This window comes from Macaca mulatta, chromosome 16, assembly GCF_049350105.2.
Source record: "Macaca mulatta isolate MMU2019108-1 chromosome 16, T2T-MMU8v2.0, whole genome shotgun sequence".
In the NCBI taxonomy this organism is placed as follows: Eukaryota; Metazoa; Chordata; class Mammalia; order Primates; family Cercopithecidae; genus Macaca; species Macaca mulatta.
Genome location: NC_133421.1, coordinates 9,439,649 through 9,466,370, shown reverse-complemented (window position 1 = coordinate 9,466,370; position 26,722 = coordinate 9,439,649). Strand labels below are relative to the sequence as shown.

General features: G+C 47.0%; 1 protein-coding gene across 8 annotated transcripts; it reads right to left on the bottom strand.

Annotated features, from left to right (window-relative positions):
• Window positions 1-8,888: 8,888 nt before the first annotated feature.
• Window positions 8,889-26,641, bottom strand: CNTROB (centrobin, centriole duplication and spindle assembly protein). Of its 8 annotated transcripts, none has more exon segments than NM_001261206.1 (19): window positions 8,889-9,089; window positions 9,317-9,389; window positions 9,858-9,990; window positions 10,150-10,320; window positions 10,498-10,561; window positions 10,755-10,906; window positions 12,212-12,470; window positions 13,555-13,717; window positions 13,941-14,066; window positions 14,661-14,794; window positions 18,275-18,421; window positions 18,767-19,003; window positions 21,568-21,666; window positions 22,016-22,132; window positions 22,352-22,468; window positions 23,379-23,535; window positions 24,289-24,370; window positions 24,619-24,703; window positions 25,492-26,604. In NM_001261206.1, coding segments are annotated over 19 exon segments (2,706 nt in total). In that variant the 5' UTR covers window positions 25,756-26,604; the 3' UTR covers window positions 8,889-8,963.
• Between the last annotated feature and the right edge of the window lie 81 nt (window positions 26,642-26,722).

Genomic DNA, 26,722 nt, shown 5'->3' with positions numbered 1-26,722 from the left:
CGGGTCTGGTTTTATATCAGTGTCATGCTGATTAGGTTACTATAGCTTGTAGTAGAATTTTAAGTCATGTAGTGTGATGCCTCCAACTTTGTTCTTTTTGCTTAGGATTACCTTGTCTATTTGGGGTCTTCTGTGGTTTCATATAAATTTTAGGATTGTTTTTTCTATTTCTTGGAAGAATGACTGGTATTTTGATAGGGATTGTATTTAATCTGTAGATTGCCTTGGGTAGTATAAATCAGTAGACTTTGAGTAAACCAGAGGTAGATGGGTTTCATCCAATTAGTTATATACTGTATAGTAAAATATTGACCTCCCCAATTCTGTTGGCAGAATGCCTTTAGACTCAAACTGCAACTCTTCCCTGGGTCTCCAGCCGGCTGGCCTACCCTGCAGACTTTGGACTTGCCAAGCCTTCACAATTGCATGAGCCAATTCCTTAAAATAGATCTATAGAGCTCTATACACACACACACACACACACACACGCATACATAATTGTTAAAGAAAGTTCATATACATGGTAAAATAAAATGCAAATGGTGAGAAGAGAGGACCAAACAAAAAGTAAAAGTTCTAGTGAGAGCAGCTCAAAAGACAAGGGAGGCATAGGCCACTTTTTTTTTTTCTTTTTTTTTTTGAGGCTCCTGATGTACCAAAAAGAAATGCCAAAGATAATTTTAAAAATTGTTGTATATTTCAAATATTTATGTTTTAAATGCAATGCTTTTTTGCACCCAAATAAAAAGAACCACACACTTTGCAGCCATAAAAAAGAACAAAATCCAGGCCGGGCACAGTGGCTCACGCCTGTAATCCCAGCACTTTGGGAGGCTGAGGCAGGCAGATCACGAGGTCAGGAGATCGAGACCATTCTGGCTAACACGGTGAAACTTCGTCTCTGCTAAAAATACAAAGAATTATCCGGGCATGGTGGCACGTGCCTGTAGTCCCAGCTACTCGGGAGGCTGAGGCAGGAGAATCGCTTGAATTCGGGAGGCGGAGGTTGCAGTAAGCCGAGATCGTGCAGCTGCACTCCAGCCTAGGTGGCAGAGTGACCACCAAAAAAAAAAAAAAAAAAAAAGAGGGAGATCATGTCTTCTGTGGGAACATGGATGGAGCTGGAGGCCATTATCCTCAGCAAACTAATGCGGGAACAGAAAACCAAATTCAGCATATTCTCACTTATAAGTGGGAGCTAAATACTTATGAATACCAAGAGAGGAACAACAAACAGTGGGGCCTACTTGAGACTGGAAGGTGGGAGGAGGGAGGGGGGCAGAAAAGATAACTATTGGGCACTGGGCTTAATACCTGGGTATTCAAATAAGCTGTGCAACAAACTCTCAAGACATGAATTTGCCTGTTTAACAAACCTTCACATGTACTCCCGAACCTAAAATAAAAGTTAAAAAAATACATACACACTTTAAGATGCTGCTAGTGAGAGAATTTGGAGATTTACAGAGAATGTGAGTTACAGAGCATTCCAGTTGCTTTTCGCTTGCCAGGCGTCTTTCTCTTCTCCTTTCTGAGGCCTGCCTTCTCTCACTTTGCTGTCAGCAGCTCTCTTGGCTCTTGCCCAGCCCCAGCTCTCAGAGTATTTCCTGTAGGTCCACAGCAGCAACTTGCCACAGAGCTGGCATACTCCTTTGTTTTCTTACTATTTTCTCTTGTCAGCACCTTAATACAATTTGACATATGCATTACATGCATTTGGATGTTTTGTTTTTCTGAGGGATCTTTTTTTTTTTTTTTTTGGTTGTGGGGGGCGGAGATGAGGTTTTGCCATGTTGCCCAGGCTTGTCTTGAACTTGTGGCCTCAAGCTATCCTCCTGCCTCAGCCTCCCAAAGTATTGGGATTATAGGCACGAGCCACTGGGCCCAGTTCTTTGCTGATTCTTTAGCTTTACATAAACAGTATGTGTACATTTTCTTCTGCAATCTGCTTTTCCCACTCAACAAGATTTGTGAAATTCATGCGTATGAATTGCATGTAACTGTAGTTCATCCATTTGTACTGGTGTGTGGTATTTTATTATATGAAACTACCATTGGCAACAGACATTCGATTGCTTGCAGGTTTTTGCTATGACATTCTTGTCTTCTGGTGCACACGTGGGCTAGAGTTTTGCAAGAGTTTTTCTAGGGCACATCCCTGGGGTGGATTTAGTGTGTCATAGGTGAATGCATCATCACATTTACTAAGTAATGATAAAATGTTTCCTGAAATGGCCTACTTATCCTTTGCGGTTCTCTCACCAGCAGAGCCTAAGTTTCGTTTCTACTGCTCCACATCCTCAGCGACACTTGATACACTCGGACCTTTCACATGTTGCCTCACTGATGGTGCGAAGTGATAGATCACTTTGATTTCAGCGTGCACTGCCCTCCTTCCTAACCAGGCTGAGCATCTTTACCAGTGTTTACTCCTCCGGATGGAGCAGTCTGGCGCTTCCATTGAACTCAGGTACCTTTCTCTTTGGCTTCCTTCTTTTTCTGACCATTTTCCTTCACACTTTTCAGGAAGTAGTCTTGGCTCTTAGGGTGCTTCATGTGCTCAATACGCACATTAATTCTCTTGGCAAGAATCTTGCCCTTAACTTGTTTGTTTATAACAATGCCAACAGCGTGCTGGGGGACACTATAGACTCTTCCAGTTTTGCCATGGTGACACTTGTGGGCATTCCTTTCTGAATAATACCCTTTCCCTTGATGTCTACAATATGGTTTTTTTTTTTTTTTCTTGAGACAGAGTCTCTCTGTGTCACCCAGGCTGGAGTGCTGTGGTGCGATCTCTGCTCACTGCAACTTCCACCTCCCAAGCTCAAGGGAACCTCCCACCTCAGCCTCCCGAGTAGCTGGGGTTACAGGTGTGTGCCACCACACTGAGCTAATTTTTTCATTTTTGGTAGAGATGTGGTGGGTAGAGACAGGGTTTTGCCACGTTGACCAGGCTGGTCTCAAACTCCTGGACTCAAGCTATCCGCCCACCTCAGCCTCCCAAAGTGCTGGAATTATAGGCTGAGCCACAGCGCCTGGCCTACAATACCACCTTTCTTAAAGATTTGCATATATGTGGCCAAAGGAACAGCTCCATGTTTTCTAAAAGGCCTGGAGAACATAGAGTGGGTGGCCCTCCTCTATCTATCCTTTTGTGTTTGTCATTTTGGTGAATTACTGGAAGATGATGCCTCCGGCTGATAAAAAGCAATTTAAATGCTCCACTTAAACTTTATGTTCCCACCTTTATTTTTGCCATATTTCTTTCTTGCCAGCTCATCAATGCATTTAAGATTTTTAAACAATACATTTTATTTAACATTTTTTGGTATTTCAGTAGGAAGGTCAGTCAGGTTATCTAGGTCCACTTCCTGCTAGAAACACAAGTTCAACTTCCCTTACTTTTTAGCAACCGAATAATGCATTAAAAAGTTTGTCGGCGGGGCGTGGTCGCTCATGCCTGTAATCCCAGCACTTTGGGAGGCCAAGGCGGGTGGATCACGAGGTCAGGAGATCGAGACCATCCTGGCTAACACGGTGAAAACCCGTCTCTACTAAAAATACAAAAAATTAGCCGGGCGAGGTGGCGGGTGCCTGTAGTCCCAGATACTCCGGAGGCTGAGGCAGGAGAATGGCGTAAACCCGGGAGGCGGAGCTTGCAGTAAGCTGAGATGGCACCACTGCACTCCAGCCTGGGCGACAGAGCGAGACTCCGTCTCAAAAAAAAAAAAAAAAAAATTATTGTCATACTACCGGGATCTAGTTATGATTCAGCACGAGTTATCTATTCAACCATACTTTCAGAATCAAAATTTTCTATTATTTTTTAAATCATTATTGTATTTTCTCCTAGATATTTGTTCTGGATCCATTTTTTTTCTATTGTTTCTTTAATAATTTACATATTTTCTCCCATTTGTAAACTTGGAGATGTCCTCCAATTTTTCTTCTAGCTAATATGCATGATTTCTAGTAGAGTCCATTCTGCTTTTTGGTGTTTTTTAACCCCAAATTCTTGTTCTATGGCTGCATCTTTTTCACACCATCTTTCATTTTCCAATAATAATGATGACTGGAATTGAAGTTCTTTCCTTTTTCCTACATTAACTGTTTTGTAGGAGCTCATTAGTTCAATTGTGTAGCCTGGACTAACTTACATATGTCCAATGCATCTTTTCATTATCTGCACATTCACTACTAATTATTGGCATGGGTTGTCTCAGCAATCATTAGTTTTCAATTTATCTGAGGGAGGTCCTACCCTGTGTAGGGCAGACTGCTAGTTGTCTATCAAAATCCATTCTCTCCTTCCTCCTGAGTTCCTGCATAATAATAGTCATAGCTGCATACACGGCAGCCCAGCTAGGCTACGTTTCTAAGTCTCTTGCAGTCAGGTGTGACCATATGATCAAAGCCTTGCCAATGAAATATGAGCAAAACTGATACGTGGCATTTCCAGGTATGGGTGTTAAGACATTGGACATAGCTCTTTGCCCTGCTTGTCAGTGGGAATCCTAAATGACAATGATCTTGCTTCAGCCACACAAATAACAAGAGTGCTCTAGGGCAGGGGTCCCCAACCCCGGCCACCAATCAGTAGCGTTCCACGGCCTGTTCAGAATCGAACTGCAAAGCACGAGGTTAGCAGCGGCCAAGCAAGCAAAGCTTCATCTATATTTACAGCCACTCCCCATTGCTCACATGCATTACCACCTGAGCTCTGCCTCCTGTCAGATCAGCGGTGGCCTTAGATTCTCATAGGAGCGTGAACCCTATTATGAACTGCACATGCGAGGGATCTGGGTTGCACGCTCCTTATGAGAATCTAATGCCTGATGATCTGTCACTGTCTCCTATCACCCCCAGATGTGACCATCTAGTTGCAGGAAAACAAGCTCAGGCTCCCACTGATTCTATGTTATGCTGAGTTGTATAATTGTTTAATTACAATGTAATAATAATAGAAATAAAATGCACAATAAATGTTATGTGCTTGAATCATCCCCAAACCATCCACACCCCTGTCTGTGGAAAAATTGTCTTCCACAAAGCCCGTCCCTGCTGCCAAAAAGGTTGGCGACTGCTGCTTTAGGGGACAGCAGAGCAATGAGATGGAAGGAATCTGAGACTCTAAGTGACCACACAGAGCAGGACTGACTCCACTGCTCTGGACCATAACCAGGGAAATGAACTTTGTCTAAAAGTCAGTGTATCACTGGGTTTGTTATTAGCCTTCACCCTAACTAACTCCACTGCCAGGACCTTCCCCACTCCCAACTATAACAGCTCTGAGAGTTCTTAGGAGACAAAGTCCCAGGTCAACCCCTCATCTACACCCTGTGAAACCTGAGCTTCGAGAAGGCTGCACCCACTTTCTCTGCAAGTGAGTTTTTACGAACTCTTAAAATCTTTCATTCCCCCACTCCCAGCATGTTCCCACGATGATCATGGAGGAAAAAAGTGGGGACTGCTTGACTGTGGGTTTTCTCTTCCTCCCCAGTCTCCTTGGTGGTCTTCAGATTTTAATATGGATATAATATATACATTTTATTTATTTATTGAGATGGAGTTTCACTTTGTTGCCCAGGCTGGAGTGCAGTGGCATGATCTCGGCTCACTGCAGCCTCCACCTCCCAAGTTCAAGGGATTCTCCTGCCTTAGTCTTCCGAGTAGCTGAGATTACAGGCATGTGCCACCACACCCGGCTAATTTTTGTGTTTTAGTAGAGATGGGGTTTTGCCATGGGCTTTTGCCATGTTGGCCAGGCTGGTCTCGAGCTCCTAATCTCAGGTGATCCATCCGCCTCGGCCTCCCAAAGTGCTGGGATTACAGGCATGAGCCACCATGCCCAGTCAATATATAGTTTTAAAAATCAACGTTGTTTTACTCACCTCATAATATGGTTAAGTCAGCATGGTGCCCTTTTTGGATTGTGTTTAAAGAGCTGTTTCAGGAAACATTCTCCAGACTGTGCTTCACGTCAAGAAAAATGTAGGGCGTACTGACTGATGGCGGTAGGCGGGAATCCAGCAGGTAATGAGCAGAATGAACTGGGTGTTCACTTTACCAACTATTAAAAACAGTAGCACACCATCACCTGCCAACGATGATAGTGTGCCACGAATCTGAGAGTTTGGTCAAACCAATGTTATCCATTTGAGATAAAAAATAGAAAAGCAAGCATTTCCATACGTGGGTAAACAGACAAGGCTGGAAAAGCCCCCAAGCCTGGGGCTGCTCCTGTACCAGTGCACCTCTAGTTTCTTCACTGGTGCATGCCAGAGAGCGGTCCTGTGCGGGGCTGAGGATCAAGCCGTCCTGATGCAGCTGAGCAGGGCAACCCACATTTCTGGTCATTCATCTTCATCTTTTCTTCCTTTGCCCCTCCCCTGGGGGCTAGAAAGTTACTTAGGTGGAAGTAAAATGCAAACATTAGTACAAAACACTCTACGAATCCACATCCTATCATGTCTGTAACTCAGGGCCAGATAGAAGGGCCCTGCCTTCCTCTCAGAATCCAGTAAACTCTGTCCCTCAAACATTCACTTTGCACCTGCCATCACCACTACCCTGCACTGTGTGCGAGAGCTGAGAGCTGTGTGTGAGTCTCAAGGTAGGATATCCTCTTCCGGTTTGAGTTTGACTGAGTGCTTTTCAGTGTTAGTACCCTGAATTTGGGGCCTTTTAAATTTTCATGTCTATGTTATTTTCTTCCCTAGTATTGTTTTTCTTTGTCCATTTTAGTGAGCATTAAAATGGAAGTTTTATAAACATGGTTTAATTTTCTTGCCAGCAGTCTACTTTTTTTTTTCTTTTTAGACAGAGCCTTGCTCTGTCACCCAGTCTGGAGTGCAGTGGCACAATCTCGGCTCACTGCAACCTCTGCCTCCCAAGTTCAAGTGATTATCCTGCCTCAGTCTCCCAAGTAGCTGGGATTACAGGTGCCCACCACCATGCTAATGTTTTATATTTTTTAATAGAGACAGGGTTTTACCATGTTGGCCAGGCTGGTCTCGAACTCCTGGCCTCAAGTGATCTGCCTGCCTCGACCTTCCAAAGTGCTGGGATTACAGTGTGAGCCACCGCGCCCAACCTGAATTTCAACTTTTATTTTAGATACAGGGCATACATGTGCAGGTGTGTTACATGAGTATATTGCACCTAGGGAGTCAGCATAGTATCATTAGGTAGTTTTCAACCCGCGCCTCCCTTCCTCCCCGCTCTGGGAGTCTGCAGTATCTGTTGTTCCCAAGTCTATGTTCACATGTGCTCAATGTTTACTCTCACTTAGGGGAACGTGTAGTATGAGGTTTTCTGTTCCTATACTACTATGCTTAAGATTATAGCCTTCAGCTCCATCCATGTTGCTACAAAGGATATTATTTCATTTCATGGCTGTGTGGTATTCCATGGTATCTATGTACATTTTCTTTATCCAGTCCACCCCTGATGGGCATCTGGGTTGATTCCATGTCTTTGCTATAAAGAACAGTGTGGTAATGAACATATAAATGCATGTGTCTTGTTGGTATAATGACCTGTTTTCCTTTGGGTATATATCCAGTGATATGATCGCTGGAGGAAATGGTACTCTGTTTTAAGTTTTATGAGAAATCTCTAAACTGCTTTCCACAGTGGCTGAACTTCCATTTCCATTGGCAGCTATATAAACATTCCCTTTTCTCTGCAGCCTTGCAGCATGTTGTTTTTTGACTTTTTAATAAGTCATTCTGACAGGCATGAGATAGTATCTCATTGTGGGGTTTTGCATTAAATTGATTTGCATTTCTCTTATGATTAGTAATGAGCATTTTTTCAAATGTTTCTTGGCCGCTTGCATGTCTTCTTTTGAGAAGTGTTTGCTCATGTCCTCTGCCCATTTTTTAATGGAGGTATTTGTTTTTTGTTTGTTGATTTAAGTTCCTAATAGATTCTGGATGTCAGACCTTTGTCAAATGCACAGATTGAGAATATTTTCTCCCATTCTGTAGGTTGTCTGTTTACTCTGTTGACAGTCTCTTTTGCTGTGCAGAAACTCTTTAGTTTAATTAGGACCCAGCACTCTATAGTCTTTTACACGTTTCAGAGCCATAAGTGTGAAGACTATAGCAACAGTATGTCTGCTGGCTGGAGTAGAATCTACCAGTCTGAATACTACGAATGCAACCTGAAAGAATTATTTTCCCTTTTTTTTTTCTTTTTTGAGATGGAGTCTCGCTTTGTCGCCCAGGTGGAGTGCAGTGGCGTGATCAGCTCACTGCAAGCTCCGCCTCTTGGGTTCATGCCATTCTCCTGCCTCAGCCTCCCGAGTAGCTCGGACTACAGGCATCCACCACCATGCCCAGCTAATTTTTTTGTATTTTTAGTAGCGATGGAGTTTCACGTGTTAGCCAGGATGGTCTCGATCTCCTGACCTCGTGATCTGCCCGCCTCAGCCTCCCAAAGTGCTGGGCTACCACACCCGGCCTATTTTCCCTTAAAAGAGAAAACTTTCTCCCCAACAACCAAATTTTAACTCAAACTCTTTATACGATAACTTACTCTTATTAAAGTTTGGGTCTTTTCTGATTATTAAAGTAACATATACTTGTTTTAGAAAATTTGGAAAATACAGAAATGTATTAAAAAACTAAGAATCACCCATAATTCCACTACCACCCAGAGTTCATTGCTCTGCAGGTTTTAGCTTTGTCCACTGAATCTTAGCTACTCCAACTTTCCAAATCTTGTCATAGACCATCTTCCAAAGCATTCACGTCTTTTCCCATAGGAAATGACATATAAACACGTAACATATGAAAAAAAGTACTCAAACCAAATGTGGTTTCTTTACAAAGTGATTTCCTACAAAACCTCTATTTTCCAAATTCCTATGAGCCAGAGACTCTGATACAGACTATCGAGCATTTATTAAAATAACAACAATAAGAGAACAAAGAAGAGGAAAGAGGGTAGGGGGCTCATCTCCAGACTCCCCCCCGGCTCCTCATACTACTCGGGGCATGGTGCCCACTTTTCTTCCGTGCGGGAGGTTTTTCAGTCTTGGGGGCTGTAGCAAGGCGGCGAGGGACAGATTGGGAGGGAATCTGAGAGTTGAGGGAAGAGAGAGGAAGAAATCAGTGTCAGATCCTCTCAATTCCCCACACCACTGAGGAAAGGCACGTGGAGAGGGCCAGATGAGTCTGCAGGGAGGAAAGGCCATGCTACAGAATGGGGGGGTGGAATGGAGGGGCCAGCCAGGAGTGCGCAGAGGTGAAGGAACTGGTCAGTGAGAGCCCTTTTCTCCCCTGGTCCCTGCCTGACTTTCCCTCACCTCTTTCCGGGGGATCTCACCCAAGCGGGATTCTATGTTCCTTCTGGGGACATTATCCCCTTGGCCATCAGTCCTGCCACACAAATCAAAGGTATGAGGATGGGGAGCTCCGTCCCCCCGGTTACCCAATACTGGATGGAAGAACCACTCCCCAATTCTATCTCTTAAGAATAAGATCAAACTCGATAGACCCGGGCATCAACTGGGAGGAGACATTAGTGGAAGCAAATAATGAGTTATACTAGCTAGTCAAAATTCTAGGATTCTGAGTTTTGAGCTGAGGGGTAAAGAGGAAAAAAACGAAGGTAGAGCGACCCGGAGAAAAGATTTTTTTGTTTAGAAGAAAAAAGCAATAGAAAGGAAGAGACAAAAGAAAGGTGTGGGGCAGTAAGAGAAGAAGATCTGTGGATCCATCTCTCATCCTTCACTTTCCTCCCCAGAAAGGGACAACGATTCAATTCAGGGTAAAACACACCCACTCCACTCCCCATAATCCAGCTTCCACCCTGCGAATCCTTCCTCCTTCCTCCCAGGCTTGTACCCGCTGTGTTCCAGCCTCTTCAGGTAGAGCAGGAGATCCTCAGCAGGCAGAGCCCCCCAGCCCCGAGCCTGGTAGAGTCGCAACAATTGAGACACCTCCATCAGCTGCCTTGGGAATGTGAGCCCATCTCCACCTGACAGACATAGCAATAATCACAGGTGTCATCCTAGGGCCCCTCTCCCCAGCCCTCAGCCCATTTCCCCAGGAATTCAGAAGGGCAGTAAGTACTTGTACTGGATACACACTCAGGACTGTCCCTCCTTTTTTCCCTAGTAAACCAGGACATGCTCACCTCTCTCTGGGGAACCACTGCTGGGACCACTGCCTTGTGAATGGGAGGAGGGAAGCTCCTGGACCCGGAAAAGACTGGATGCCATGGCTAAGGGAACTTTGGTTTTGTGGACAGGGGGTGGAATACGTGGCACTTGAGGGGCTTCCTCCCAAGATGGGACAGTCAGAGGACCTAGCAAAATGAAAGAGAGCCAAGAATCAGGAAATGGAGCAAAGAACCAAGGAAGTCCCACCACCCAGCATTCATAAGGCTTTATTGCCTTTGCCAGCTCCTAAAAATTCATCCTAGATAACCAACTCTGATCTTTCCTAGGCCCCAGCCCCAACTTTCTTCAGAGTTGGAACTCACCAGACTTAGGGGGCAATAGATCGACAGCAGGGTTCTCATTGTTCTGGGACACTGTCTCCAGCAACTGTGGGTGAATAAGATAGTCAAATTCCCCAGGGACTGATAGAGAAAAAGGCCTAGGGATCTGAGAGAAGCAGCTGGGACGAAGAGTTAGTCATAAACAGGGAATGAGGTCAGAGTCCTGGATTCCCAGAGCAGAAAGAGGAAAGGAGAAAGGGAAGAAGAAAATGAGCTAGTCTGGGTGGAATCTCTCTTACCTGGTGCAAAAAATTCTTGAGGCCCTCCAGCTGAGCAGGCGGCAGCCCTTGCTTTAGGAGGCCCTCCCCGTCGGGTCCAGGATCTTCCTCAGGGAATGGCCTTTCTGCCCTATGGTCGGGATGGAAGGCCCCAAGTGCAGAGAAGGCCCCAGCTATAAAGTGAAACAGGTGTGGGTGGGTGCAAGTGTGTTCAAGGGGGAAGGGGCTCCTCCACAAATCAACTCACCTAACACTCAGAAGAAAGGGGCCTATTAAACGTAAGAGGAACGTCACTGCTAGAAGAAGATTAAGATGGAGGTTTAAAGGAGCTGGAGAGGGAAGGGTTTGTTGGAGGTGACTGGGAGATAGCACAGCTGAACTCTAAGACAGAAATATGAACAGAAGAAGAAAGCTGTGGTACTCAAACTCTAAACAAATAAATATCCTCACCAACTCCCTGAAGAATGGAAATGAGTAACACACATGTTCTGATCTCTTCCCCAGAATATGCCCCATTCTTTTATTATTCTCACATAATTAAAAATTTTTAATTGTGATACAACTAATCTCTCTCTTTTTTTTTTTTTTAAAGAGACAGAGTCTTGCTGTCTTGCCCAGGCTGGAGTACAATGGCACCTTCTTAGCTCACTGTAGCCCCAAACTCCTTGGCTCAAGCAATCCTTTTGTCTCAGTCTCCCTGAGTAGCTGGAAATTCGGGTGTGTGCCACCACACCCAGCTATTTTTTATTTTTTGTAGAGATGAGGTCTCACTATATTGGTCAGACTGGTGTGGACCTCCTGACATCAAGCCATCCTCCCACCTCAGCCTCCCAAAGTGACAGGATTACAGGTGTGAGCCACTGGGTCTGGCCCCACCCCTCATTTTCAATTCGACCTACATTGTCATGTTTGTACCACACAGAACACCTCCATCCACTCAAATCACAGCTGACATTAAACTAGAAGTGGACACCACACCCAAGGTCAGCCAGTCCAATCAGATGGCCTCTAAACTGGACCTAAAAAACTGAGACACCAGTGTCTCTCCAAATGTCTAGGGGCTCAGCTAGAGTCAGTATCACAGCCACAGCTGGTCAAACTCATGTGTAAACTGAAGTTATGAGGGGCGAGAACCTTGGATGCTGGTCTAGCAAGAAAAAAGAGCAGATGTGCAGGAGAGGCGGACCCAGGAGACTATGCAGGCCCACAGAAAAGGGCCAGCTAGCTGCCTCAGTTCCTGATAGTGCCCCTGTTCCCAACTCCAGTTCTCATTAAGTCCAGCGATGCCACATTTCCATGAGATCTCAGTTCCTTTATGTGGACCAACGTGAGCAGATTTCTGCTCCTTTTTGCAATTTGTGATCACTAAAGGCATCTGGGAAACTAAATGCTCAAGTACCAGAGAGAAAGCAAGGTACGAAAGAGGGAGCCAATTCATGCACAGAAGGGGAACCCCAGTGACTTCTGTCCCCAGTTACCTGTGGATGGAGTGAGGTCTGGTTTGGGCTCCAGGGGTTGGAAAGAATGTTGGCTCTGAAAAGAGGGGCCCAACAGGAGGCTAAGATCTGAGGAGGAACTGCAAAGAACAGGAGGTGCTCCAGGTAGCTCGTCCCTTGCTTCCCGGCTCTGCTGCAATACAGGCTTCAGGGCCACAGCCACAGGAGGCATAGTCCAGACCCTCCTCTCCTCCTTCTCTGGTTCCTGAGGCCCGGGGCTGGAGGGTCCAGCAGGAGGAGCCTAACCAGGAGAAAGGCAGAAAGAAGGGTCAAAGCACAGCAGGTTTAAAGAGGTAAGACATGGTACAAACACTTTAGTAAGATTATAAATTTCTGGGTGCAGTGGCTCACATCCGTAATCCCAATACTTTGGGAGGATCGTTTGAGGCTAGGGGTTTGAACCAGCCTTGGCAACACAGAGAGACTCCATCTCTACAAAAGATTTAAAAATTAGCTGGGGGCAATGGCACGTGTGTGTAGTCCCAGCTACTCGGGAAGCAGAGGAGGGAGGATTGCTTGAGCCCAGCCTGGGCAACAGAGTGAGACCTTGTTTCAAATAAATAAATAATATATAAATAAATAAAACTAAAATTAAAATATCCTAATGTTTTCTTCTTTTTCCTTGAGATGAGGTCTCACTATGTTGCCTAGGCTAGTCTTGAACTCCTGAGCTCAAGTGATCCTTCTGCTTTAGCCTCCCATATAGCTGAGATTATAGGTGCACCACCACACCTGCTACAATTTCATAATTAAAAGAAGGAAGTGGGAAGTACCAACATATGAAGGGCTAGGAAGTGAGACTCCCTACTCTACTCTGGGGCAGGACTTGGCAACAATTTTTGGCCCTTCCGTCATAATTAATTCAGCTGTCCCTCCACAAAACTAGTACCACATATCATTTGTCCCCTCTTGGGACTGGGAGACTAGAGTTATGCCCAATAGAATGGGGCCAGTCTGAGTAAGCTATGGCCATGGAAAAAAGGATTTATTTTGCTGAGGCAGTTATTATTTGTAAAGTCCACTGATTTTTTTCCCCTGATATAGGCCTTAGGAGCTGAACTTAGTACTTCCCTTGGGAGGGAGCTAGATTTCCAAAGAAGGAATCTAGAACATAGTTCTTGCTGGGCATGGTAGCTTATGCCTGGAATCCCAGCACTTTGGCAGTTAGAGGTGGGAGGATCACTTGAGCCCAGGAGTTCGAGGCTGCAGTGAGCTATGATCGCACCAGTACACTCCAGCCTGAGCAACAGAGTGAGACCCTGCCTCAAAAATAAAAATAAAAACAGAACGCCATGGAGAAGCTTAGCTCAAGGGGCAATGCTTACTGAAGGGTTGGGCGGTGGGAGAGTGGTGCTGAGCAGCTGGTTGGCCTCATCCCAGTGGGCCTGCAGCATGGCCTGCAGTCTTTCCACCAGCTCCACCCGCTGCTCTTCCAGCTGCTGGTTCCCACTCTGCAGTTCGCGCACTCGCGCTTGCTCCCGGGCCAGTCTGAAGAAAAGAGAGAAGAAGTGACTCAGGGCCTTTAAGGAAGCAGAGACTTGGGGGCTAAAAAGAGCCAGAAAGGAATGTCGGACATCTGACATTCTGAAAGGAGCTAAGGCCCATGTAGAGGACAGATCAATCAAGGGAGCAGCTCTTTAGCATTCTCAGTTTGGACTCTACCCATAAGAAAGGGGCTGGGGCCTGAAAGGGGCACTCTGGGGACCAGGACCTGAGCTCGTAGTCCTCAGCCACCTGCTGTTGTCGCTCCTCTCGCTCTGCCATTTCCACCTTGAACTGAGCTAGCTGACTGGCCAGCTCCTGCTGGTGCTGTCCACTCAGGTCCTGCAGCTGCTTCCTGCAGGGCACAGGTAGGAGAGAGGACTGGGACTGGAGACAGAAGAAGTGACCAACTGAGAAAAAGACATCATGTGTGCATGTGACAGTGACCCAGATAGCCAGTCAACTAGCCTGGCCATGGCACAGGAAGCAGCAAGGGCAAAGCTGGGGTCTTAGGATGGGTTCCTCAGAAGCAGAGACTTAAATAAATTTATTTTGGGAGCATTTCTAGAAAATCTTGGCAGCTGAATGGGGGTGAGAAGTGAGGCCGGGCTGGGAGGAGGCTCAGTCCGACAGAGCAGCTCCAGAGACAGCGCAGGTCATACCTCAGCACTGTCTCAGCAAAGGAGCTGGACCATCTATCATTCTGCACCCATCAGTTCTTGGTTAAGGGCTACTCCCTATGGGATGAAAATTCCCAGGCACTTCTGGCTCTCCATGAATGCATGAAGGCAGCCCTCCCAAGAGAGACTCAGGGCCAGGCTGACAGGAGTTAGTGCACCCTGGGAGTCACAGTGCTGGACCATGGCAAAGGGATTGAAGGGAACATGGGCCTGGCACTAACGATACCTGCTGTGGCTGAGAGAAGTGACACCCAGTGAGTCCCATGTACCTGTGATGTTCCCTGAGGGAGGCTGCTTGCCGTAGGCTGCTCTCCTGAGCCTGCGCCAGCCGCTCTGTCACCCGCTGCTCCAGCTGCACAGCCAGCTCTGACTCCAGCTGGATCCGCTGGCTTTCATACCGGGCCTGGGAGTGAAGGAAGGTGGGATAACGGCCCAAATCTGTTTGGGCTTACAAGAGGATGGCGGATATAATGTAGACAAAATCCAGTACCAACTTTCTCCTCGTATGAGATGAAGAACAATAATTTTGCCTCAAGGAGTGAAAGAGGTTCCCTTTCCTTATTAAACCATGAGATAGGCCAGGCGCGGTGGCTCAAGCCTGTAATCCCAGCACTTTGGGAGGCTGAGGCGGGTGGATCACGAGGTCAGGAGATCGAGACTATCCTGGCTAACATGGTGAAACCCCGTCTCTACTAAAAATACAAAAAACTAGCCGGGCGTGGTGGCGGGCGCCTGTAGTCTCAGCTACTTGGGAGGCCTGAGGCGGGAGAATGGCGTGAACCCGGGAGGCGGAGCTTGCAGTGAGCCGAGATCACGCCACTGCACTCCAGCCTGGGAGACACAGCGAGACTCCGTCTCAAAAAAAAAAAAAAAAAAAACAAAAAAAAACCATGAGATATTCACACTTTAAACATACATCAAAGTGAAAATGACTTTGGGTGAAAGACATAAATTTCTTAGCTAAAATGAATGTTCGATAGAGCAATCAAATCTATTCTGTGTCTCAGATAACATACCCTGAGTAGAGTACCTGAAAGCCAGTAGGCATTCAATAAATGTCAGTGCCTCTTCCTCCTTAAGCAGTCAACCTGTAAGTGTCTCCATTTTCTCAGCCACAGTCCTTCAACTCACTAAAATCTGATTTCCACGTATAGTACTTTAAAGAACTCAATTTCTTTTCTTTTCTTTTCTTTTGAAACGGAGTTCTGCTCTGTCACCCAGGCTGGAGTGCAGCGGCGTGATCTCAGCTCACTGCAACCTCTGCCTCCCAGGTTCAAGCAATTCTCCTGCCTCAGCCTCCTGAGTAGCTGCAACTACAGGTGTATGCCACCAGGCCTGGCTAATTTTTTGTATTTTTAGTAGAGACGGGGTTTTACCGCGTTAGCCAGGATGGTCTCAATCTCCTGACCTCATGATCTGCCCATCTCGGTCTCCCAAAGTGCTGAGATTACAGGTGTGAGCCACCGCGCATGGCCCAAAGAACTCAATTTCTAAATCCAAATAGTGGTTATTTCTCAGCCCCTACTTTTGAGAAAGGGTCTTGCTCTGTTGCTCAGCCTAAAGTGCAGTGGTGTGATTATGGCTCACTGCAGTCTTGACCTCCCAGACTCAAGCGATCCTCCCACCTCAGCCTCCAGAGTAGCTGGGACTACAAGCTCGTGTCACCACTCACAGCTAATCTTTTTATTTTTTGTAGAGATGGGGTCTCACTATGTTGCCCAGGCTGGTCTCAAACTCTTGGACTCAAGCAATCCTCCCACTTCGGCTTCCCAAAGTGCTGGGATTATAGGCATGAGCCACCACACCTGGCCCTGTCTTTTTTTTTTTTTTTTGAGACTTGGTCTCACTCCTGTCACCCAGGCTGCAGTGCAGTGGTGTGATCGCGGCTCACTGCAGCCTCTACTTCCAGGGTTCAGTTGATCCTCCCACCTCAGCCTCCCGAGTAGCTGGGACTACAGGTCTGTAGGTGCATGTCACTATACCCGGCTATTTTTTGTGTTTTTAGCAGAGTTTAGGTACTGCCATGTTGTGCCCAGATTGGTCTTGAACTCCTGGGCTCAAGCAATCTGCCTGCCTCAGCCTCCCAAAGTGCTGGAATTCCAGGTGCGAGCCACCACACCCGGCTGCTTTCTTAGTCTTTATTGCATGTGATCTCATTGTAACACCTGACGCCCTAGGTCAATTCTTTTTTTTTTTTTTTTTTTTTGAGATGGAGTCTCACTCTGTTGCCCAGGCTGGAGCACAGTGGCGCAATCCGGGCTCACTGCAACCTCCGCCTCCTGGGTTCAAGCGATTCTCCTGCCTCAGCCTTCTTAGTAGCCGGGACTATAGGTGCGTGCCACACACCTGGCTAATTTTTGTATTTTTAGTAGAGATGGGGTTTCACCATGTTGGCCAGGCTGGTCTCAAACTCCTGAGCTCAAGTGATCTGCCCGCCTTGGCCTCCCACAGTGTTGGGATTACAGGCATGAGCCACCACACCGGGCCAAAGGAGTATGGTTCTCAAATGCCGGCCTCACTGGTACCTCCTTAAGTTAACCATTTATAAGAACATAGCCTCTCAGAATGGCTTGCACCTGGAAAATTCATCCATTTGTCCTTAACACACATTTTATACATAAAAACCAAGGCCCGTAAGGGTCAAAATTCTAGCTAGAAGTCGAACTAAGTGCCCTAAGTCCTAATGCAGTACTCTTTCCTCTTCAATGCTGTGTCTCCACCATGGGCCACAACACAGCTCTCTCCAATCCTTTCCTGTATCCTGTAGATCAGCAAACTACAGCCCAATTCAGCCCTCCATGGCCTGTTTATATAAGTTGTACTAGAACACAGCTGTGCCCATTTGTTTACGTACAGTTTGTAGCTACTTCTGTGGTATAACAGCAGAGTTGGGTAGTTGCAGCTGAGACCATACAACCCACAAAGCTAAAAATATTTACTGTCTGGACCTTTACAGGAAAAGTTTGCCATCTCCTGTTCTATTCCACAGCAAGAGTCTGACTAGTTTGAATTTAAAATTCAGTATGTTAGCTAGATGGAAAGTGTTTTTCAAAGTGTAATTATATCTGACAAACAATTTTTGAGTACAATTCTGCGCCAGGCCATGTGCTGTTATGGAAGTTTCATAAGTAAATTAAAAAATCATTGCCCTCCTGGGTCCCTGACCTACTCAGAGAAATTAATACAAGTTAGTCAAGGTAAAGAGAATTACAAAGCATATTGTTACGACTGGAATCAAGTCTCTGACAAAAACTTTCACCTGCTCCGTCAACCCACTAAGTGTGGTGTCATCTCTTAAAATAACATAAGGTATCTTTCATAGATTTAAATCTATTTAATCCTAAAAGTAACACTAGGTCAGTCTGACATATTGTGGGAAATGGTCACTCAGTGAGAAATGGCTCTGAGTTTAGGACAGAAAACTACCCAAAATACTACATAGAAACTGTTGATAGGCCGGGCGCGGTGGCTCAAGCCTGTAATCCCAGCACTTTGGGAGGCCGAGGCGGGTGGATCACGAGGTCAGGAGATCGAGACCATCCCTGGCTAACGAAACCCCGTCTCTACTAAAAATACAAAAAACTAGCCGGGCGTGGTGGCGGGCGCCTGTAGTCCCAGCTACTCGGAGGCTGAGGCAGGAGAATGGCGTGAACCCAGGAGGCGGAGCTTGCAGTGAGCCGAGATCGCGCCACTGCACCCCAGCCTGGGCAACACAGCGAGACTCCGTCTCAAAAAAAAAAAAAAAAAAAAAAAAAGAAACTGTTGATGGAATTAAACCCCAAATCCCTGAACTGGGAGTGTCTGCCACAACTCCTGAGGGGTCCCCTCTGCCTCAGATCTACTTCTCGCAGAACAAAACCTCAAGAACCCTCTGCCTTCTGACCTGCACCAAGCTCATTTCCAGCTGCAGGGCGTCTCTCTCTCTCCGAGCTGTATCCAGCTCTCCTTCCAGCCGCCGCACCTCAGACTGCACCAGCGCCAACTGGTGCTGGGCCTCCCAGGCGGCCTGGGCTTCCCTCTGGCTCTTCTCCTATGAAAGACAAATCAAACGTACATACATATGTCATTTCCTATCTCCTGGTTACCTCCACTCCCCAGTTCATCCTCCCAAACCCTAAATCTCAAGCTTCCCCTTCTCCTCCCATTTGTCTTATTTCCCCATCCCTGTTGAATTTCAGTCTTTGGCCTTTCGGGTTTTCAAAACCCCCAGCCCTTCCTGCTGGCCCTATACTCTCAACTTTGTCTCCCACACGTGGCTCTCTACTCTCCATTCCTGCCTATATATATCCCGCATATTCTAACATTCCATCCCATTCAATCATTTTGCCCTTCATCTATTCCCTAGTTCCTCAACTCTTCCAACTGCCACTTTTACCTTCTCCCTTTCCAACTGAGCCTGGTTCTCCTCCTGCAGCGCCTGGTAGTGTTCCTTAAGCTGGTGCTCTTGCTGGGCCCAGGTCTGCCGTTCTTCTTCTATGGCAGCCCGAAGAGTCTCTAACTCACGATGCTCACTCAGTTGCCCAGCCCGAGCTGCATCCCGCTCTTCCTGCAGGGCACAGCACCGCTGCTGTTCTGCCTCCAAGCTCAGGGTCAGAGCTTGCCTTTCCTCCTCCTGCAGCCACAGAAGAAAACCAAGCTCCTTAGTAGGCTCTTCAGAGACCAGCAATCTGCCCTCTGACCCTCAAACAAGGTGCCTGCTGAGAATTATGCTCATTAAAAACACAATAATTAGGCTGGGCACGATGGCTCACACTTGTAATCCCAGCACTTTGGGAGGCCAAGGCAGGCAGATTACCTGAGATCAGGAGTTTGAGACCAGCCTGGTCCAACATGGTGAAATCCCGTTTCTACTAAAAATACAACAATTAGCTGGGCGTGGTGGTGGGCGCCTGTAATTCCAGCTGCTTGGGAGGCTAAGGCAGGAGAATCACTCTAACATGGGAGGTGGAGGTTGCAGTGAGCTGAGATCACACAACTGCACTCCAGCCTGGGTGACAGAGCAAGACTCCATCTCAAATAAAACCTAAAAAACCCCACAAGAGTTGACAGGCGCAGTGGCTCATGTCTGTAATCCCAGCACTTTGGGAGGCCGAGGCAGGCAGAACATCTGAGGTCAGGAGTTCGAGACCAGCCTGGCCAACCATGTCTCTACTAAAAATACAAAAATTAGCTGGGCATGGTGATGCACACCTGTATTGCCAGCTACTTGGGAGGCTGAGGCAGGAGAATTGCTTGAACCTGGGAGGCAGAGGTTGCAGTGAGCCAAGATTGTGCCACTGAACTCCAGCCTGGGCAACAGAGCAAGATTCCATCTTAAAACCAACCAACCAACCAACAAACAAAACACAATAGTTGACAAGCTCATAGGACTATAATAGATAAGAGCAGCTGTTCCAGAGCCAAGTAGACCTCGGTTCAAATCTCAGGTTTGAATCCTGCTTCTGGAATTTACTATGTGTTCTTAGGCAAACATCCTTATCTGTAAACTAGAGATTATAACAGGTCTGCCTTCTGAGCATTAAAGTAAAAAGCATACGGAAAGCATTTAGCACAGCATCAGGCACATAGTAAGTACTCAATACACAATAGTTACCACCATCATCATCAAAAGAAATTCCACTAAGACTAGAATATCCAGCCTACAATCATGAACCATCATCCATCATCAGGACTGTCAGATATATATATAGCCTGTTAAGACTACAAGTACCAGCATATATGTAGCAAGCATGCGTTATGCATGCAACAAGTTCCAAACCTGGCTACTAATTCATATGGCTAATCACCTTATCATTTCAGCTCTAAGAGACTTGAGTGAAATGGCTGGGTATGGTGGTTCACATCTGTAATCCCAGCACTTTGGAAGGCCAAGGAAGGCAGATCGCTTGAGGTCAGGAGTTTGAGACCAGCCTGGCCACCGTGGTGAAACCCCATCTCTACCAAAAAAATACAAAAATTAGCGGGGTATGGTGGCATGCACCTGTAGTCCCAGCTACTTGGGAGGCTAAGGTGGGAGAATCGCTTGAACCCAGGAGGCAGATGCTGCAGTGAGTTGCGATTGCACCACTGCACTCCAGCCTGGACAACAGAGTGAGACCCTGTCTCAAAAAAAAGAAAAGAAAAGAAACTTGAGCTAGTCAATTCCATACCGTTTTTGGCCATGCCCTACAGAGTTCCCAAACCAGATTGAAAAAAATCATCCAGGAAATTTCTGAAAAGATTTGGGTTCCACCACATATCTACTGAATCAAAACATCTGCGGGTGAGTCCCAGAAATCTTTATTTTATTTTATTTTATTTTTTTGAGATAGAGTCTCACTCTGTCACCCAGACTGGAGAGCAGTGGCGTGATCTCAGCTCACTGCAACCTCTGTCTGCTGGGTTCAAGCAATTCTCCTGCCTCAGCCTCCCAAGTAGCTGGGACTACAGGCATGCACCACCATGCCCAGCTAATTTTTTGTATTTTTTTTGTTGTTGTTGTTTTGTTTTTTTTTTGAGACGGAGTCTCGCTCTGCCGCCCAGGCTGGAGTGCAGTGGCCAGATCTCAGCTCACTGCAAGCTCCGCCTCCCGGGTTTACGCCATTCTCCTGCCTCAGCCTCCCAAGTAGTTGGGACTACAGGCGCCCGCCACCGCGCCCGGCTAGTTTTTTGTATTTTTTAGTAGAGACGGGGTTTCACCGTGTTAGCCAGGATAGTCTCGATCTCCTGACCTCGTGATCCGCCCGTCTCGGCCTCCCAAAGTGCTGGGATTACAGGCTTGAGCCACCGCGCCCGGCCAATTTTTTGTATTTTTAGTAGAGACGGGGTTTCACCATGCTGGCCAGGCTGGTCTCGAACTCCTGACCTCGTGATCCACCCGCCTTGGCCTCCCAAAGTGCTGGGATTACAGGCATGAGCCACCGTGCCTGGCCTATATTTTAAAATAATTCCTCAGATGACGCTAATGTTCTAATGAGGATACAATTTGCAGAGTTTCTCAAACCGACTTGGTAGCAGAGCCTTTTTTTTTTTTTTTAATAGAATATCTAGCTGAATTACTGTTCTAAGGAACATACTTTGGGAAACAGTGCTCTGATGCAACTCAAATTATAATCTCCCACAATCCACGAATAGCCCATAGCTCTCTAGAAGTAATTAACAGCTTCCAATGGAATTAACCCAGTCCAGTCTTCTCACCAATGTCTCTCTTTCCCGTTGCTGCAGTCTGGCACTTTCCTGCTCACGATTCAGGGCCTCCATGGCCTCAGAAAGGCTTTGTTCCAGGCGGGTTACTGTCTTTCAGGAAGAGAGGAATACAAGGCAGAGGAACTGTGGGAAATCTGTGTGTGCTATATTTTATAAAGCATTGACAATGTAAACTTGAAACTTCAGAGTTAACTAAATGACTAAGAGGCCAGATAGAAGACTACATGGTGTGGGAAAAATCAAGAAGTCATTGATGATGCAAGTTGGACAGCAGAAACGGTTAAAGGAGAAGAAAGGAAGGATGAGAAGAAATGTCAGGACAGCCACTACAAGACTGAGGTCAATCTGTTGGGAACCCTAATTCCAGAGCTATTTCTGCCCCTTTCCATCTAAAGATCTGTGACTCAGGTTCTAATGCCATACACTCCAGGGTGCTCACCTCCTGCTGCTTGCTTCTGGTGAGCTCTGCTGCCTGGCGTTCCTCTTGAAGTCCCCTGAGAACCTCTGTCCGCTCAGCCTCATGCCGGTTCCAGCCTTCCACCACACGGGCCAGGGTCTTAGGTAGGGCAAGTAAAATGGAATTTCAAAATAACTTTTTTGTCCTCTTTTTACCCACAGGGGTGGAGTCAACAGCCATCTTCTCCCAACAGTCAGCAAACCAACCCCTTGCCCAGCTCTCAGCATGTGCCAAGAAACATTGGTTGGCCACCCCCTTGTTTATTATTCCTTAATGCTCTTCATGGCGAGACCCACCCACATTTTGCTACCCTGGTACCTTGTCTAGTTGCTCAATCATGGTATCTTTCTTGCGGTCAGCAGCCACAGCCACGGCTAATTGTTGCTGTAGCTCTAACACTCGGGTCTGCAGGCTCTGAATATGGCGCTCACAATGCTGGGGAAAAGGGTGAGGAGTCTGGGTGTTGCCCATCTTTCGTATGACCACAGCACCAAACTTTCCAGCTCCTCTAGTGGGGGAATGGGCTGGCACCAAGAAGCCTGGGTCCCAAGAACAGAATAGTTTTGGAGAGGGAGAATCAGGAAAATTCTGAAGCAAGCACCTTGAGGCTCAAGATCTCCAACATGTTTCTGTACCTTTTCAGGAGATAAATGCTTAGATTCCAGGCTCCTCCTTTTCCTGGATCTCCTGAGTAAAAATCCCATAAACCTTTTGGCAGAGGTGCAGCAGCCCACACAGCAAAATGTGCAAAGTTACTCCTACCTTCAGAAGCTCATTGGACACAATGAGTAAACACAGCAAGGATAAAGGGGAAAGCCTTTCATTCATGCCAAGGGGTTTAACATAGAGAAGGAGAGGCTTCCAAAAATGGCAACCAAGGATTTTGACTTTCCTCTGCTTTGTCTATTTCTCTGTCCCCTTCAGACACTAAGGCAGAGGCTCACAGAGATAAAGGCTCAGTCTATCACCAGCAGCTGTAAATCCTATGCACAAGCTAGCAGAGTTTGTGTCCACTCAACAAACACTGAGTGTTTCTGTGTTATGTATATTCTAGACCTTAGGCAGCCAGTACTAACACAAACAAGATATGGACCCTCAAATTTTAGAGACGAGAAAAAAACAAGATATATCAGAACGATAAGCTATATGAAGGAAATAAGAGGGCGATCTGACTGACTACTTGGAAGGGAGGTGGTGCCATATTAGTTGGATGGTCAAAAACGTCCTCAGGAAAACATTTGAGTTAAGTCCCAGCTTTCAGGCTCTTCACCCTCAGCCCTTTTCAACACTTGGATCCCCTCTTTCTAATCTTTGCTGCTCTCAAAAGGAAGCCTTTTCATCTTACCTTGCGGCGGGTATGCTCTGAATCCAATGCATCTCTCAGCCCCTGACAATCTGGGGGATTGAGTGGAGGCCCTGGCCGAAGGCTGGTGTAGCGGGGAAACAGCTCCTCCAGGGCTTGGGCTGAGCTAGATGGAGACAAGTCTTGCAGGGGCCGGGTGCTGAGCAAATCAGGGAGAGAATGTTAGGGCTGGGAAAGCTTTTGGAATCCACTTGTCCAACTGTGATATTCTACAGATGAGGAAACTGAGACCCAGAGAGGGCAAGAGACTTGTCGAAAGTCGTAAAGCTATATAACCACAGTGCCATAAATAACACACAGGTCTGGGATTCGCTTAAAGGTTTCAGCAGAAACAAACTAACTCTTTTTTTTTTTTTTTTTTTTGAGACGGAGTCTCGCTGTGTCTCCCAGGCTGGAGTGCAGTGGCGTGATCTCGGCTCACTGCAAGCTCCGCCTCCCGGGTTCACGCCATTCTCCCGCCTCAGCCTCCCATAGCTGAGACTACAGGCGCCCGCCACCACGCCCGGCTAGTTTTTTGTATTTTTAGTAGAGATGGGGTTTCACCATGTTAGCCAGGATAGTCTCGATCTCCTGACCTCGTGATCCACCCGCCTCGGCCTCCCAAAGTGCTGGGATTACAGGCTTGAGCCACCGCGCCCGGCCCAAACTAACTCTTTAGAGGGAAAGAACGACTGGAGGTTAAGAGAAAACCGGGTACCAGGCAGCAAATATCCGTGTTCCTGAAGGAGTAAAGCGGGTAGGAGACAGTAGAAAAAGGATGAAAACTGAAAGCTAAGTGATAAGCCTCTTGGGTTCTTAAGAGGTACAAAAGCAATAAAGGGAGAAATAAGAAACAAAACACTTGGATTTCCAAGAAAGCAAGCAAGCTAGGAGAACCCCAAGGGGAACTCACTTGAGCAAGGTGGCTGTGCTATCACTGTCAAAGGAGTCCTCTTCCCGTCTCTCTGAGCCAGCGCCAGGAATGAGGGGATCCCCTGCAGGCAGCCAGAGGGACCCCAAAGCCACAGTCAGGTAATGACAAAAACGGGCCACTTGAAGAAAAGGCCTTCCTTTCCAGTTCCCTCCTTCACCCCCCCTCCCAAAGAAAGGGAGACTTTTCTCCTGAAATCTCTTGCTCAGAGGTTTTCCTGCTTGGGTTTTCCTGTCTGCTTCCTCTGTCCACTTTCTCCCACCCCTTAAATCTAGGTTCTCCTTCATAGTTCTAGGGAAGGGGCTTACTCACGATAGGCTGTATCACGTGAGGTTTGGAGCATGGTCTGGAGCTGACCCCGAACACTTTCCATCTCAAAGATATGCTTAGAACCATCCTAGAAAAAAAGCCACACGGAAATCAGATGCAACCTGTGTTATCTGTCTCCTACCTATTGCCAGGGTAGAATTTTCACTCCAGCACTTTGGAAAACAAGAAAAACCAAACAGATACAATAAGGGATGTCCTAACCTTGAGTCAGAAATTCAAACACTATAGAAGCCAGAAAGAGAATGTAAATAAAATAACTGAGGAGGTGTAAGACAAGAATTGTGGAGATTCTTGCCAATTCAAGAACAAATGTAAGGACTGTGTGGCTTATGGCTATTATTTCCAAACTCTGGAAGACCTAACCAGACTGCAAATTGACTATGACACCTTTTCTATACAGTACTAATAACTATCTTCTCTGTTACATGTTGTAGTTGACTAAACTACGTCTTAATGATGTACATGCCAGAGTTGGAACCATACTATCAAAATAGTGTTGAGCTGGAAGGATCCGAGCCGCTATCCTAAGTCCCTAGTTCCCTCTTGGGATCAAGAAATCTTCCCCATTCCAAGTACACAGGAAACAGCTCACCAACCTACCCCATAGGTTTGCTCTATCTACTCGGAGCAGAGATGTCTCTCACAAAAAACACTAGGAAGTTCCATAATTTTCAAATTATGGTGTCCCAGGTCACTCCCTCCCTCATAAGCATGACTGCCTATGCAGTTAAAGGGAATATGAAATCCAACAAGAAGAGTTCAAATCTCATCAAAGTTTTTTACTTTTACCAACCCCAATCCCAAGACTCTCTGGTGTCTGGTGCCACAGTGGTCTCCAAGACACACTTCCCTCACCTTTTTCTTCAAGTTGTTTTCCAATCCGACTGACAAGCTTCGACTCAATTCTTGGGCTAAGCCGTCTAACCCTTCATGAGGCGGGGAGGTGGTGGGTAAATACAGTTGGGCTCGGGCCTCCGCCTGCCGGCTGAGGCGCAAAGAAGCATAGAGCTGGGAGGTCACTTCAGACGACACTTGGTTGAGCCCAGGGGGTTCTGAGGAATCACTCAGGAGATCCTCCGCCCCGAGGGGTGAACGGGGGCTGTCAGCTGATGTTGCCATGAATACAGGGAAGAGACAACCGGAGACAGCACAGAGCTGGGAGGTTCTGCTGTAGCAAAGTCCAGGAGGAAAAGTTCACGAAGAAAGATTTTGGTGAAGGGAGGAAGACTCCACGCCAAGGATCCTTGGTGAATTAAGGGCATCGAGGCTTTATGGTTAGAGGAAAGGTTTCCACCAGTTCCAGGGCCCATGGGAGTGGGCAAAAGCATCCCTTTCCCCAGCTCCTGGGAACAGTGTTAAGACGGTGCAGCGCAGAGGGGGTGCGGACAGAAGACCTACTGTGGGACAACAGCGCCGCTGAAGCTCCTCCTCCCAGCTACGAGTGCTGGAAGCTGCACATCAACTCCGGAACAGGCTATCCCCGGTCAACTGAGCTCTTAAGTTCTCACGCCCAAAACGTCCCAACGGAAACGGACCCAAATCCACTAGGGGCCCATTTTCTGTCCCCCTTCCCTACTTGTCCCTCAACTGGCTCCAGTCTCAAGAGAGGGAGGAACCTCACGCTCCCCCACCTCTTCACCCGTTCTACCCAGGGTCAGCTCCCTTGTACTTGCCCTCCGACCCCTCCTGGCAAGAAAGCCATAGCAAGCTTCCTTGCTCCCTAGAATCTCTCCCTCCCGACCACCCCAAAAGAAACTTTGTGAACCCTCAGTCACGCCCTAAGTCGTCCCTAAAAAGCACGCCGCCCTCAAGCCTAGCCCGAGATCCTCTACCCCGACGACCACCTGATTCCGCCTACTCTCCACCCTTCCAGTCCTCAGCCCCCAGTTTGCCAAAGTGGGGGGCAAGCGATTGGCCTCCTCCCCTGAGATCCCCCTCTCGCGCCTCCCTCTACGCTCAAAACCGTTGGCAGCCTCCCGCCCACTGTCCACGGCTCCTCCTCTCTGGCCTCGATGACGTCACCCGCCCGCGAGACCACGCTCGCAGATGCTCACATAACTATTGTATTCCGAGCGCCTGGCCGCGC

Excerpts from the sequence above, each read along its gene's own strand:
- CNTROB (XM_077969504.1), bottom strand. The coding sequence starts at position 25,755 with ATGGCAACATCAGCTGACAGCCCCCGTTCACCCCTCGGGGCGGAGGAT. Across the intron at positions 24,371-24,618 it reads CTCACGTGATACAGCCTATC|GGGATCCCCTCATTCCTGGC; the intron begins GTGAGTAAGCCC and ends GGCTGCCTGCAG. Across the intron at positions 22,469-23,378 it reads CAGAGCATACCCGCCGCAAG|CATTGTGAGCGCCATATTCA; the intron begins GTAAGATGAAAA and ends CCTTTTCCCCAG.